This window comes from Podarcis filfolensis (genome assembly GCF_964270895.1).
Source record: "Podarcis filfolensis genome assembly, chromosome: 11".
NCBI classification, from domain to species: Eukaryota; Metazoa; Chordata; class Lepidosauria; order Squamata; family Lacertidae; genus Podarcis; species Podarcis filfolensis.
Window position 1 is genome coordinate 40,780,244 of NC_139613.1, and position 15,247 is coordinate 40,795,490.

The 15,247-nt window shown below is 39.4% G+C and overlaps 1 protein-coding gene across 3 annotated transcripts in view; it reads left to right on the forward strand.

Moving 5' to 3' along the window:
* FER (FER tyrosine kinase) overlaps window positions 1-15,247 on the forward strand; it is a 154,088-nt gene that overhangs the window by 74,476 nt on the left and 64,365 nt on the right. For all 3 annotated transcript variants that reach the window (XM_083576786.1, XM_083576787.1, XM_083576788.1), the window contains exon 14: window positions 12,269-12,325. In XM_083576786.1, the coding sequence (XP_083432912.1) occupies window positions 12,269-12,325 (57 nt within the window). The remainder of the gene's footprint in view (window positions 1-12,268; window positions 12,326-15,247) is intronic.

Genomic DNA, 15,247 nt, shown 5'->3' on the forward strand with positions numbered 1-15,247 from the left:
TTTACAGCACACCCCAAAGTGCTAATAAATTGCTAATAAAATGTGATTGAGATGGTTGAATGTGCAAGTTTCAAGAGAATTTGTTCTTCTGTAACTTCTTCCAGTTATAATATTTATTTGTTTTAATTGTATCCTGCCTTACATTCCCAACAGGAATAATCAAGCTACTATATTGTGGCCATGCTGTTATGGGACATTAAAGAATTTCCAGACGTATTTGCTTTGGGGAGAAGGTTGCTGCATATGACATATAGAAGAGGAAAGATTATTTCTGTGTTAACATACTGTTTGAAATTCATGTGAATTTGCCAGCGACCTTCTTCATTTTTATCTATAGAGCTATAAAGCAGTAACTGGCATTTAAACCTCAGTGGAGGTTTTTAAACAGAGGGTGGATTGCCATATGTCAGGGATTCTTTAGTTGTGGTTTCTGCATTGCAGGGGGGTTGGACTAGATGACCCTTGGGTACATTACAATTCTACAGTTCTATGATTCTTCTTTTTATGCATATAATAAACCATTTGGTAAGTGAAAGTCAAACAGGAGCATCAGAAATAATGCTATTTAGCAAGCAAACAAAAAACCTATCGCTTAATTAGTTTGACCTTCTCTTACTTTTTACCCTTTGCAGCTAACTTTTATAATTATGCCTCAAATAACAGTCTTACAATATGCTCTGCCTAGTCCAAATCTGCAGGGACAAGGACATTTAACAAGATGCAAGTGTTCGGAGGCAACATTACTTGCTTAATTTGTTACTGGTGCAACCATTTAGCCCCAGAGTGTATATGCTAATAGTTTTAAATAATAAAAAGTCTGTTTCAGCACAACTGGTGTTTGGGCTTTCTAATTTGACCTTAAAGTGCTGGTGATATTAAATTATCCTGGATACTTTTTAAAGTTAATATCAATGTACCTTTATACATTTCAAAATAAATTTAGATATCTTCATCTTTAATGTTCACAAAACTAAGATCTGGGAAAAGAAATCAGATTCATGGAATAGTTTTTCAATTAGATTAACATACACATTATTTTTGGTGGCAGTACCAAACATTTTTATTTTGAAATTTGTTGATGACATCAAAATGTCTGTGGAATATCTTGTTTACACTACAGGAGTGAGATTTATAGGAGGTTGGGAAATTGACAGAAAGTACCAACTTGTTTCAGAATCCAAGTATTAAGACCTAAGCCGTAACATCTCTGCAATTAGTTTAAGGAACCAAAGTAAATATAAGCTGTACATTTGCCATCTTGTTTAGAAGCCTGTGGCATCCACCAATTTCAGCATAGATATAGTTAACTGTTTCCTGAAAGAATTCTAACACACCATTTGTTTTGCCAATTTTGTTGTAAAATAAAATCTTTTTTTCCTGTTCTCTTCCCTAAATCTTCCAAGTGCCAGAGTTTTCTTAGAAATGCTCCCCCCCCCCCAAAATTAGCCAGTAGTAAGAGGGGGTCACGCCTTATTCCCAGAAAGATTTTGTGAACAGATAGACTAGAAAATTCTCCTTGTGGGAGAGTGCTTTCTAGCTTGCGCTTATAGAAAGCCTGTCAGCCAAGAGGGCAAGTACCGTATTTTTTGCACCATAACACTCACTTTTTTCCTCCTAAAAAGTAAGGGGAAATGTCTGTGCGTGTTATGGAGGGAATGCCTACGGGTGGCATGCCTACGGATTTTCCTCCTCTAAAAACTACGTCCGTGTTATGGTCGGGTGCGTGTTATAGAGTGAAAAATACGGTATATGGTGTCTGCTTTTCTACAGAACTGTTCCACATTCAGGTCTGTGCTGCGCACACCCAAATGTCTGTGCAGAAGATGAAGAACTGTAGTTATAGGAAAGAAATGATTTTGGTTGTGAATTGTGGTGATTGGAGGAAGGGGATAGAGAGAGGGAATGCTCTTTTATTTTTATATACAAATGCAACAAAAAGAATAAGACAGCTTATGAAATATTTGTAGGCCTACCTAGTACAATGTGGAATGTTTGATATTGGTAGTCCTGCATCAGGAACTAGCTTCAGTGCCTTAAGCCCCCTAATAAGGGCTTGACAATAGATTGGCAAGTGTGCTTTTTTAAAAAAAAGAACTTGACTGTGTTCTATCCTGTGCCGTTTCAATATAGAATGTAGCATAATGTAATGGAAACAATAGAGCCAGGAAGGTGAAGTGTTTGCTTTTGAACTTTTCACTTAAAACTGCCTTCTTTTTAACCTGTCAAAGATACTGCTCTGCAATAGCCTTTGTTATTAGCCTGCTGCTATGTTCCCATTGATTATACAATGGAGCCGAACAGTTGGGCACTTTTACTTGGAAACTTAAAATGAAATATAGTGAAATAAATGATTACGTTTGTTTCAAGAGGAGTTTCCAGGGTCTGAGAAAAGAATCAAATGAAATGTCTTTCCTATGAAATAGAAAGCATTGCGTTCCTCTATCCAGTTTCGAAACTGTATATGTGTTATTAGGAAGGAAATAAAAGGAAAGGGTTTGTTCGGGTGCTATTTTGGTCCTGGGATTCTACCCTTAGTGAACTTGGCAGTTGGACATCAGGTACTTGTAGTCCCTCACAGTTGGTAGAAGGTAACAAGTGAAGTGGGAGACCTTCATGTTGTATTTACTAAGCAATTATTTATCCAGCCCTTGATTTCAGCTTGAAAACACCAAGGCTAAGAAAAGGACTATTGTATTTCTGTTTGCTTCCCTGTTGTATGGTTCTCTTAGGTTTCCCCAGCTCAGTTTGAAGTACCTAGTTTGTGGTCTTTTACTCAAGAGTTTTTAGGCATGTATTGCTTAGCTGCCTATATTTTCTAAAAGCTTGACAAACTTTTCTCCGCACACCTAGCCAGCTGTTCTTCTTTTCTGGGAGAAAACATTAAAACTGGCATGCTCTTACCTTGCTTAATGGAGACAACAGGCTGCCTGCCCTCTTCCTCAGACCTTGGGAACTAGTGAGTCCCCATTGCTGACAGAGGGCAGTTTCATGCTGTACCTGATTAAAAGCTACTTGATATCTGAACTTGGACATGGCACAATGTGGCCAAGATATCATTGCACCATAAAACCTCTGTCCACTAGGACATATCTATACCTGTGCACCAGCCTCAGCAACTGAAATGAGGATGCAACAATGCCAGGCACCCTCGACTCCATATTTTGGTGCCAGTTGCTTGTATAGTTGGGGCACTGTGGGCAGAACACTAGAACCTGACTTGTACTTTGATCTATTAGAAGTTGGGGATCACAGTGCTCTTTACGAAATAATGCTTAGGACTTCCGGGTTGGCGCCTCCGGCAGTGGCGGAATTCCTCTGATCGGGAGGAATTTGCTTCGTGGAAATCAGGGTCTGGCCGCCACGGCGAAGGCGGAGGCCCACTAAAAATCACAGGTGGGAGGAGCCTGTGAACGTGGGATTCGGCTGGCACCTTTTGCGCCTCCCCTACTCGTGGGGAAACCCGGTTTCGGGGATCCGGAGTGACGTGGGGTGAGTGGCGCGGTGCTTCGAATGAACTGCTTCTTTCATGGAGTGAAGCCGCATTGCTGTTGCTGGAGAGCGCTGACTTTTTCCTGTGGACAATTTGATCTTAAAACAACTACCCATGAGTAGAACGGAAAATTGGATTTTTAAACGTCTTAATTTGGCACCGAAACGGGGAGGTTTCAAACAGGAAGTCCGACTTCCACTTTTGTAAATAGACTGAAGCAAAGAGGCTGCAAGCTAAAGTCTTGGAAAGCCTTCCGTAAAGGATTAAACTTCCATCGGTTAAAATCATTAAACCCCCCTTGGAAGCAGGAGAAGAGGGGGGAAAATTTGGATCGTGTAAGCCTGCAGGAGAGAGTGAAGAAAGTCAAATTACCACCGCTCTGAACCTGGAAACGGGCTGCTAGTAAGACTGACGTTTTGGAAATGTTCATTGACTGTGAATAGAACGTTTGTTGACAGCTAGTTAAACAAGAGAAATACATTGTTTCCGTTGTCTCCTTCTGCGTTTAAAAAGGAGTAAAAGTAACTGAAAATTGAAACTAAGTTTATTGCTTGAACTGTGCTTAAAAGGATTGATACAAATAGAAACTGTTTCCCTCTAGAGGAAGCCTTTGAAACTGTTACAAGAGCTGAGCTGGGGGAATTTCCAGCTGCAAGATAAAAAACTGTGAGAATCTGAGACTGACCTTGGATCGGTTAAGAATGTCGACAGAAGAAGCCTTAGTGGTTGCATTATGTAAGATAAATGATTCATTGGAACAGCTCCATAAGAAGACGGATGTGATGACTACCAAAATTGATAACTTGGGACAAAAAGTGAACATCAATACAGAAACTATTCAGGAATCGATACAGGAATCCACTTTGACATGGCAAATTGTGGAGAAGGCGAGGGAGAAAGTTGTTGTTGAACCTAAAGTAACACAAGTGGAGAGGGAGAGAGCCCCAGCCTTTCAGATGCAATTTGATGACTATAAGTTGATGCCTTCTATGATTGAATTTAGAGAAAGTCAGATTTTGAGGATTGGAGCCCTGCTTGGACTGGAGAAGGAAAGTTGGATAGATCCCCTCATGCAGGGATTTACTGACCTTTGGGACCTGAACTTGGGTCAGGAGGAGATTGGAGTTGTGGGGACCTTTAGATATGGAGGAATTTTGAAACACGTCCTGAAATATCTTTTGGATCCTAGTTTTAACTACGGAGATTTGGCTGACCTGTTGAGAAGGAATAAAAACATTGCTAGGTGGGAGTTTCCCCGAGATCTACTCTTCAGCATCAAAGGAAGGAAAATAAGAACAAGATCAGTAGAAGACAAAGTAAAGTGCATGTATAAATATGAAGAAGACTTGCAGAAGGGACTTGGAAAAGAGTTAAGAGCCTCGGACAGAAGATCACCAGGTTGATGGATTTTATGGAATTGACGGAAATGACTGGCAGAATCCGAGACCAGGGAGAAGAGACGGTGGAAGAAGATTGGAAAAAGTTTAAAGACTATTTATAGAAATACTGTAAAATTAATGAGTGTTAGAAAAATGTTGGAATGAAATTATATGGCTTTAGTAGAAATGTTATAAGGAATTAAGCATAAATAAGTATTATAGTATTAATGGAAAATAAGGTTAAAATATGTTAAGATAATTATATGACAGAAAACAGAGAAAGATGGAAAGGAATTGCTGAAACAATTAATAGAAGTGGAATACAAAAAGGGAGGTGAGAGGAGGTTGATGAAACAAGGGAATGAAAGATAGGGTATTGAAATGGTATGATATGTGTTTTTAAATTGTTTTTGCTCTGTCTTGTTTAGTTTAATGTGTTAATGCTGTGTTGGGTATTGTTTATTGTATTGTTTTTCTCTTTCTTTTGCTTTTTTATTTTGTTTCCTTTTTTCTTTCTTGTAAGGTTTAAAAGTAATAAATATTATTTTTAAAAAAATGAAATAATGCTTAGATGGAAATAATTAATGCATGCCACTGTAAAGGTATCGTGTGCACCTTAATTTTCATATTCCTTCTGCAGTAGACAAAGATAATGGCAGTAGATGCTTGATGATGATGATAATAATGCAGAGCTGTCCCTGAAGCAGTTTTTTCAGTGCCATGAATTGTTGAGAGTCCTTGAAAGATTTTCTTTTCTGAATCTCTCTTCATAACACATACATTTTTATGAAATACATTTCCTGCTATCTACCTTTATTTTTGCACTTCATCGGAGAAACCTCAGACATTCAGTTTTTGATTCATGAAATTCATGTGCCCTCTTAGAGATACTACTGTAGGTGGCATCAAATATAGTTTTCCTAACACGATCATTTCTCATTTCCATCGTCACAGATTGTATCAACAGGTACGCATCTGTTATTTACCCTCATTTCTTCCTCTGCTTCAGCAACTTTTGACAAATGATATTTGAATACCTACTTTCGATGAATAATGATGTGCTGTGATGGTTTTGATGTCCATAAAAAAGCATTAGGTGTAATTGTTTCCAATATTGAAAATGGAAGATTGACTTTTCTTTTTTCTTTCATTATGTGATTTTTTTGCTGGCCTTACAGTAAATTATTTTCAGTGGAAGGTGGAAGCAAAAACCTATTTTCAATATATTTCTCTGCAGCCATTTTTAAATTACCTTTTGTGAAGGGGAAGAGATAACTAGAAAAAGAAGAAGCTATACATGCTGCCTTCTGATATCCTTAATCTTTCCTCTTTCTTTTCAGTTGTGCAGATTCTGTAATGCAGTATGAAATCATTATTTAGAGGAAAGTGTTCATTTATTGGAAGAAAGGCTTCTGTGGTCTCTTCCCCCTCCCCTCTCAATTTGGCTATAAACAAACAAACAAACCTATCAGTTTTTGAAACCATAGTGAATTAACGTTTTTTTTAAAAAAGCACAATACTCTCTTAAAGCAGAATCTCAAAACTGAAGATCAAAAAGTCAAGTTGACCCATTAGCAACTTATTGGATCACAGTACTCGTGTTGACATTCCCGCTGAATGAGACTGAATGAATGAATGAGACTGAACGTTCTTTATTGATTAGAGTCCTTATATTTAGAGAAATATAGGAAGTTGGTGACTGATCTAGGGAAGAACAGCTGCAAATGTCTAGGTTGTAGGGAGAGCTGAGAGAATGACTGAGATGGCTGAATGATAGAAGGGAACTGGGCGGGAACTTTCAGAATAACAAGCTGTATTTTGAGGTTTGATCTCTGCTAGTTGTTACCACAGGTATTACTCCTATTGAGAGTCACTGGCCTGGGTGGGAGAGAGGGATTCTTAGCTAATTATGTAAGTCCATGATCTTAAAAGCAGTGGAAGAAAGCTTGCAGAAGGAGACTTCCCCATCCCTTCCCCTCCACTGCTTCCCTCTGCACCCCACAGAAGCTTTTCCTGTGAGCTCCAGAGGATCTTCCCGAACTGTGTGGCTTGGCAGCGACCACTATGGGGAGGGAGAATCTTCCAGAGTAGTGCAGAGCTCATGTGGCTGAACAGAGCAAAAGGTTATTGATCCTCTCTTCCTGAACCCTTTGTCCCAATTGTCTGGTGTGTGTTGACCTGCTTGTCAGCATTGCCAATTCTAAATGTCCACAATTGAAATTTTCATCAATGAATGTAAGCTACTTCATTCTTGATTACTCTCTATATCCACCTTGTTGACCAGATAAACAGTTGACTAAATACACAAACCTGGCTTTGGCTTTAAATTTTGGGAGCAAAGGATTGGAAATCTGTTGCCAGTTCATGTTACCTTTCCCTAAAAGTGTTGCAGAAGCCCACCCATTTCTGTCTTACCACCTTAACTAAAAACTCCTTGTCACTTCCTGTCTTGACAGTTACCGCTGTCGCACCGCTTCTGCCTTTCATTTTTCCTTCCTGTACATCAGTCCTCTCTCCTCCAACTTTGGTCACAAATCTTTCTCCTAAAGCACTTTCGGGCAACACCTATGCCAGCACCTTCTCCTCTTTCTTTATGCTGAAAGTTGGTGGGGTTCTGCCTGATAAATCAGCAGGGAAATATTAAAAAGGGCAGTGCCTGTATTCCAAAAGCCAGGGAGCAGGTGGAGACAGCTGGGAAAGATAGTCTATGTTCCTCCTATAATGAAAAATGGATGAATTGCCCATTTCAAAGCCCATATCTGTTTCCAGCATTTCATTCTCAGCCTGCCACCCTCACCTTTCCTCCTTTTCTTTAATTCTCCAGTGGCATCATTCTGTCCCATCACTAACTTTTTTTATTTGTCAACCCAGCCCACCTTGTCAATTTGCTATTCTCCTTTTGGCCTCCTAATGACCACTTTCTCATAACTGCCTGTACATTTCCCCACAATAAGAAGTTGTCACCAACCAAATAGAGGTTGTCTGACTAAGGATGGACAATTATTTGTGCTTCTCTGTCAGCTTGAAGCTGCTGAATGAGAGCAGTGACATCAATACATGCTCAAGCTTGTACTCAGTTATGGGATTTAAATAATGCCTTGTGGCCGCACTAAACATCTTAATACAAACTTTGCCAAGTTGGTTTATGGGATCAAAGTGGAGAGACAGACTGAAAGAAGAGCCTTGTATATAGACTTTGTAGTTATTCTGATTAATTTCTAGTAGTTATAGTGAAAGAAGGGATATTATTATGCAGTCTTAGAAAAACAGATGTACTTTTAAAGAAAAAAAACAAGTCTACACTGTAATTTTGTGGGCCTAAAATCAACCCATGCATATAAAATAGAATGCCTACGTGGGCTTCCTATTCAAGACAACTCATGGATAATGGAATTAATTTATAGACCATTTAAATAGCATTCAGTTACTGAGGACTTGTGAAACCGACTTTAACAAGGCAGCAAAATTTGCATATACAAGTCAATAGAGTGAGTTTTTTTAAGCACACATGAGAACATTACTGTGGAAGCAGATGAAATTCTGAATAATCCTTTAGCATGGAGATATTTGCTGGGGTTGAAAATTTTGACTGAAACAAATGTGCAAAGCTTGTATAATAAAGCAGTCTTGACTGAAAGGCTTACAAAAGGGAAGAAAAACACAGGTAATGATTAATGTGCTAATATAAATAGTGGTAACACTTTCTGACAGCTGATTTGATTGCAGTTTATAGTGCCATTTTGTTTAATTATTCCTCTGAAGGATTATATATCAGATACATTCTTCATAAACAAGTCTTTGAAATGCCATGTTGTCAGTATTTTTAAAAAAGTCATTCACCAGTGGCTTAAAACATGGAAATATATGAAAATCCATTTATTTTCATTTCAGTACATCCTCGCTTCTTTGCAATTTTTATTGCCAATCTAAGAGATCATCAGGTTAATACTTCAAAGAAAATGTTCCTGTTACTTTTTCAAGGAGGTTACTTTGATTCTTTCTTGACTTTATAGAATTCTAGTCAGTTTGATGGAGCAAAAAAGAATACAGAGTGACTGCTGTAAGGAAAAGTATATGTGATGGGGTCTGGCCTCATTACTGCACCGGCGAGCAGAGGAAGCTGCCTTATTCTGAGCCAGACTGTTGATCCATCTAGCTTAGTAAGGAATCTTTCTCCTGTCCCTACCTGGAGACACCAGGGATTGAACATGGAACATTGAAGATGCTCTACTATTGGTGTCCTTGAAATAGGAGTACATTACGACAGAAATAGGTGCTATTCATTTGGGGGGGGGGGCTCCCATGCACCACTTTTGAAAATGCTACATAGCAATTAATGGGAAATTACATATCCCATTGTATTTTCTTTTTCATTGTACTTGGGTTAAACCACAGAGCCTAGGACTTGCCGATCAGAAGGTCGGCGGTTCAAATCCCCGCGACGGGGTGAGCTCCCGTTGCTCGGTCCCTGCTCCTGCCAACCTAGCAGTTCGAAAGCACGTCAAAGTGCAAGTAGATAAATAGGCACCGCTCTGGCGGGAAGGTAAAAGGTGTTTCCATGCGCTGCTCTGGTTCGCCAGAAGCGGTTTAGTCATGCTGGCCACATGACCCAGAAGCTGGACGCCGGCTCCCTCGGCCAGTAAAGCGAGATGAGCGCCGCAACCCCAGAGTCGGTCACGACTGGACCTAATGGTCAAGGGTCCCTTTACCTTTACATATCTCATTGTATTTTCTTTTTCATTGTACTTTTTCTTTTATCCCATTTGTACGTGCACTGCTCTGGTTCACCAGAAGCGGCTTAGTCATGCTGGCCACATGACTCGGAAGCTGTACGCCAGCTCCCTCGGCCAATAAAACGAGATGAGCGCCGCAACCCCAGAGTTGTCTGCAACTGGACTTTGCGGTCAGGGGTCCCTTTACCTTTACCTTACATATCCCATACCTACTAAAGATACCGTTAAAAACTGCTGTGTGTGAGAGAGAGGCTTTTTACCTTTGACCTAGGAAGCACTGTTCTTCATTTTAAAGGGGCTGCCTTATAATAATGCAAAAAAAAGAAGCCCACAATTCATTTTTTATTTTATTTTTTAAATCTTGTGAACTTGTGGAGTCAGGAAATGTAGTTCTCAACAATATTAATGTTAGTTGATGCCAGCAACAGTTATGCACGTATCTGTTGTATCAGGGCTGGTCATGCTCTTGGAAATTAGATCCTACTTTTTTGCAGGTACTGCTTGAAATACTACTTAAACCTGCAGAATCAGTTTGACCAAAGTCGACAGCAGTCTTTCTACTTACGAGTTCTCAACTCTCTTAGCTTTTCTGCCCTGCTCAGTGCTAACTGTCTTATTTCTCTTCTTTCCTGGTTCTGAGTGACTTTGAAACAAAATTGCTATGTAGGGAGGGTGAATGCTCTAATTCTTATGGTAACTCATTCTCTCTGAAGTATTTAATTAAAAGCAGTTAGCCTCTCCTTTGTGTAACATTTCTGTTGAGACACTTGATGCAGAATGGCAGCTCTTTAAGAATCATTCCCTTGGGGAAAGTTGTCTACTGACATGCTTCTGAAGGTTGAATGGGATAAGTTGGGATTGCATCTAAAGTTCATTCTAACATTTTTTGTTCAGGTTTATATCTGAAGCTTTAAATTAAAGGGGCCTATAACCTTCTTATGAACTGAGCCTGAAAGCAAACTGGAAACCAGTGAACTTGTTTTGAAGCAGGAGTAATGTGACCCAGAAACTATGCTGAACCAGAATCTTTGCTGTTACAATTGCATTTTGAATCACTTACAGCCTCCAAAGGTCTTCAGGGCTTTAAACACTCACCTTCTGCTGGAGCAGGACTTTTAAGAGTCCATGAATTTCATTTCTCAGCTTGACTTAAGGGGACTTTGTTCACATTCCTGGTGATCACTGACTGCACCTCAAATTCCCCCACAGTCTTACCCACCAGGTTCATCATGTACATGCTAAACATCATGGGGGACAAGGCATAATCCTGTAACATCCTAGAATAATTCCCATGAGGCTAGATGGTCTCCTAGCATCACCTTCTGAAACCTTTCTGCTAAATAGGCTTGGAACAATTTTAAGTAGTGCCCCTAATCAGGAACTAGTGGCCCAGGAGTACTTAATGCTATTGAGAGAGACAGCAGAATAAACAGTGTAATGCTCCCCATATCTTCTACTGACTTATCAACAGCAAATTGTGAATTAGTATGAATTCCATTTCCCAACTTAATTTGATTGTATAAAGGTCTTTGGCTTCTGACATCCGCTTCTGGGTATCCGAAGAATGAGCCATCTTGGAAATGAAACTGTTAGGTTCAAATAAATGAGAAACGAATATTTTCATAAGGAATAAGCAAACTTGTCAAAAGATGCTTAGTGATTCAAAATACAAATATCATTTATTAATAGCAAATATATGTCTCAACAATAGATATCTGAAATTATATTTGTCAAAATAAATATTACCGTATCCTCTTTAATAGAGAATTGCTCAAATTAATTGATATGATTAGTTTTATAAATGAGGTTTCAAACATAACCAGCAAAACTCGTTCAGTGTTCTTCAGGCTTCCGTCTCTCCCTCCCCCCCCTCTCCAAATCTCATTTCCCCCTATGAACCTAGTGAAGAGATGCTTCCAAAATGTGTTTCAGTGTGTCATAGTGTATATTGAATTTTTGTTCATGTGTGTTCAGCTGTTAAATAGATATTTACATGGAAAGGTAATAATGACCAATAGGAAAATGTTGGAAGTAAAGAGATTTGTGCCAGATGAAATTTATGTGCTTGAATGGCTAACAGCCACTACTGTCATGTAATGCATATTCCATAATAGAATGTTTGCATGTGATCATTAGTGTAAACTCTTGCCATTGATGGTTGTTTTTTTTTTAATGGATATTACTGGAGCTTGCTTCATGTATGTTTAGCAGATGCTAACATTCAGTTTCTTCATCTGTAGAAGAAAGAACTAGTTTTCTGAATGTGCCAGAGAAAGGTCATTTTTAGGTTGACCAGCATTTGAATTTTAAAAATATATTCTTTGCCATAAAGTTCCTTTACATAATTTTTGCTTTTTTTTTTTTAAAAAAAAGCTTTTTTAAAACAACAGTGGTAGTTACCCTGAATTTAATAAAGGAGAGCATGCAATTTTGTATGTTATGATATCATACCTAAGCCTTAATTTTTGGATAGAAATTTGCTGTAGCATGCTTTTAACATCCTATTGTGTAGTAGCAGCTTACTCTCGAGATTATGTTCTTAGCATGTTGCTGATTGAATAGTCTCACTGAATCATCCCTTTAGGTCTATTCCTGCTAGCTCTCAGAGGTTTTATAGGAATGCAGTATTTTGTAGACTAAACACTGGTGTGTATTTCTTGCTGCAGGATAAAAAATGGATTCTCAATCATGAAGATGTCACACTGGGAGAATTACTGGGGAAAGTAAGTAAACATCTGTTCTTAATGAGGAAAAGTACACCTTAGCCTTGGAGTATACTTGTGATATTGAGGATGGTGGGCTTCTTCCACCACCCAGTATATAATAACATTGCTTTGTAGCAGAATTGCAATTTTTTTAAAAAATTGTCATATAATAGACCCAGCCGAAGTTAAGCAGATTTTAAGACCTACTTCAGTGAGAGAGGTTTAAGCATGAGCAGGATAGAAAAGTGCTTAACTTGAGTAAAAAATGTCCTAAGTTATCAATAATTTTAAAATAGCTTTGTTTTGTAATGCAAATATAACTGTACTTTTCTGTCTATAAGATGAGGGTTTTTAATATAAAAAAATAGCTTTAAAATTAGCCCTTGTCTTATACATGGGCAGTTCAGAAGGGTGTTGGGCGATTGTAAGTGGTGATAGTGTGAGCGATTGGTGGCTGCTGGAAGGGCTGCTGGTGATTTGGTGGCTGCGTGCCCTCGGCGATGCATGTGATTGTCAGCGATTTCCGGCAATTCCCTCCACCCTCAAAAAAGCTCAACAACTTCGGGCAATCCTCCCCATTTTCTTAATTTAGAGTCCCCCCCAAAATAGGGGGCATCTTATAGATGGAAAAATACGGTATATTAATCAGATCAGTAAACTAGAGCAGTTAATTTTGGTGGAATCATTTTTAAGTAAACAGCTTCCCAACCTGCTGTGCATTATTAGTTTCATATCTTTACATAATTTCCTTTTCCACTATTGCTATTTGCTTTTTAGGTTTTTGCACATGTTTTCCCCTCACCCCCATCTGCGGTTTTTGTTTTCTGAAATTCATACCATCATAGAATCGTAGAGTTGCCTCCTGCAATATGGGAATCACAACTAAATCATACATGACAGATGGTCATTTAACCTCTGCTTATAAACCTTCAAGCCCACCAGCCAGTGCATGCTCTTGCCAGTATCAAAACAATGAAGGGGCAAAACTTACTTGCTAGAAGCTGCAGGACAACGGAGAATTTAGGGGGAGGAACTCACATAGTGTCCAGTAACTAGCAAATAATAATAATAATAATAATAATAATAATAATAATAATAATAATAATAATTCATTTCATTTCTATACCACTTTATTTTAAAGAACAAAGTCTCCAAGCTGTTTACAACACATTAAAACATCAGCTAAAACAATCCTGAATAAAACATTACGGAGGAAAGTCAAATATAAACAATACATTAAAAACAACATAATTGACAGGAAACTAATATATCTTAAAGATTTCAAAATAAAACATTACAAATGCAGTCAACTAGAGAATGTACATTTAACACAGCAAAGTTACCAAAAAATTTTCAAGAAAACATTACTAAAAATATTTTTTACTACTGTGCAGATTTGCCAACCTAGCTTTGCTCAATTACCTGCGGACTTCTCTAAGTAAAGGAAGCAGCTGCAACCCTTCTTGCAGTTGCCAGTTTGTGTGACATGGTCCTAGCAGGATGTGTCTCTCCGGCCCCCAGTCACAGAGTGGTGTTTGGATCCTGGGCAGTAGCTGTCAGAATCTCTTGTATACTCTGTATTAGTGTAAGCTCCAAGTGTTTGGACAATGCCTCTCTGGGCATATTGCATATACAGAGTAGGGCTTTGCGTGTGCATTTAACCCAGGTGTGTGATATGGGGAATGTGGAACCTCCATACTGAGCACTGTGGGTAATGAAATGAACCAGCTCATTCCTTTGTCTTCAGTTTTGAAACACACTGTAAACATTGTGGGTGAAATTCAGAGAACGTTAGATGCACATAAATCCTATTAAAATAAATGGGACTTAACTGCATAACTGTAAGCTTATATCCCATGAATGTGAATGGTAATTATAGGTGCCTAATTTTCTTTGGGTTGTGCTGTACAGCTGCAACACAGAGCCTTGCCTGTGAACTCCCTGCACTCTTTTGTGTGTGAGCCAAATGGTGGGAGCACACTGCATGCACAGCAGTTTCCCATTGTACTTTTCTCTCACACAAGACAGTGGGAGGCTTCTGCATGTGTAGGATGTTTTCAGGTTTGTTTGGACATCATATGGAGATCTGTTGAGCATAATTTCTACTTACTCATCCAAGTTATTAATGTCTGTGTTGACTAGGTAAAGGACCCCTGGACGGTAAAATAAGGATCCTCTCATTTATGCCAATGGATTGTATTTGGAGAAATAGTGGGAGTATTCCTCCTCTTCTGCATATCTCCCTTTGCTCCCAATCAGTGCCAACCTAAGACTTTTTGTGGATTGAAGGTAGAGGCCAAATGGTGTTTCCCTCCAACCCCCCCCCCCAACCTTGTTCGCTTCCATTTACAGCTTTCATCTGTTCCCCACCACCACAACCTTGGCACAGTGTCATCTGAAATCACTTTGCCTTACTGCATGGTAGGGCCAGCCTTCCCATAATGCAGGGGAAATTCAATTGTGTGATCCCACAGTTACATAGGGATTCGGGTGACACAGTGGGTTAAACCACAGAGCCTAGGACTTGCCAATCAGAACATCGGCGGTTCGAATCCCTGTGACGGGGTGAGCTCCCGTTGCTCGGTCCCTGCTCCTGCCAACCTAGCAGTTCGAAAGCACGTCAAAGTGCAAGTAGATAAATAGGTACCGCTCCAGCAGGAAGGTAAACAGTGTTTCCGTGCGCTGCTCTGGTTCGCCAGAAGCAGCTTAGTCATGCTGGCCAAATGGCCCGGAAGCTGTACGCCAGCTCCCTCGGCCAATAAAGCAAGATGAGCGCTGCAACCCCAGAGTCGGCCACGACTGAACCTAATGGTTAGGGATTCCTTTACCTTGTTGTTATTTAGTCGTGTCCGACTCTTCGTGACCCCATGGACCAGAACACACCAGGCACTCCTGTTTTTCACTGCCTCCTGCAGTTTGGTCAAACTCATGCTGGTAGCT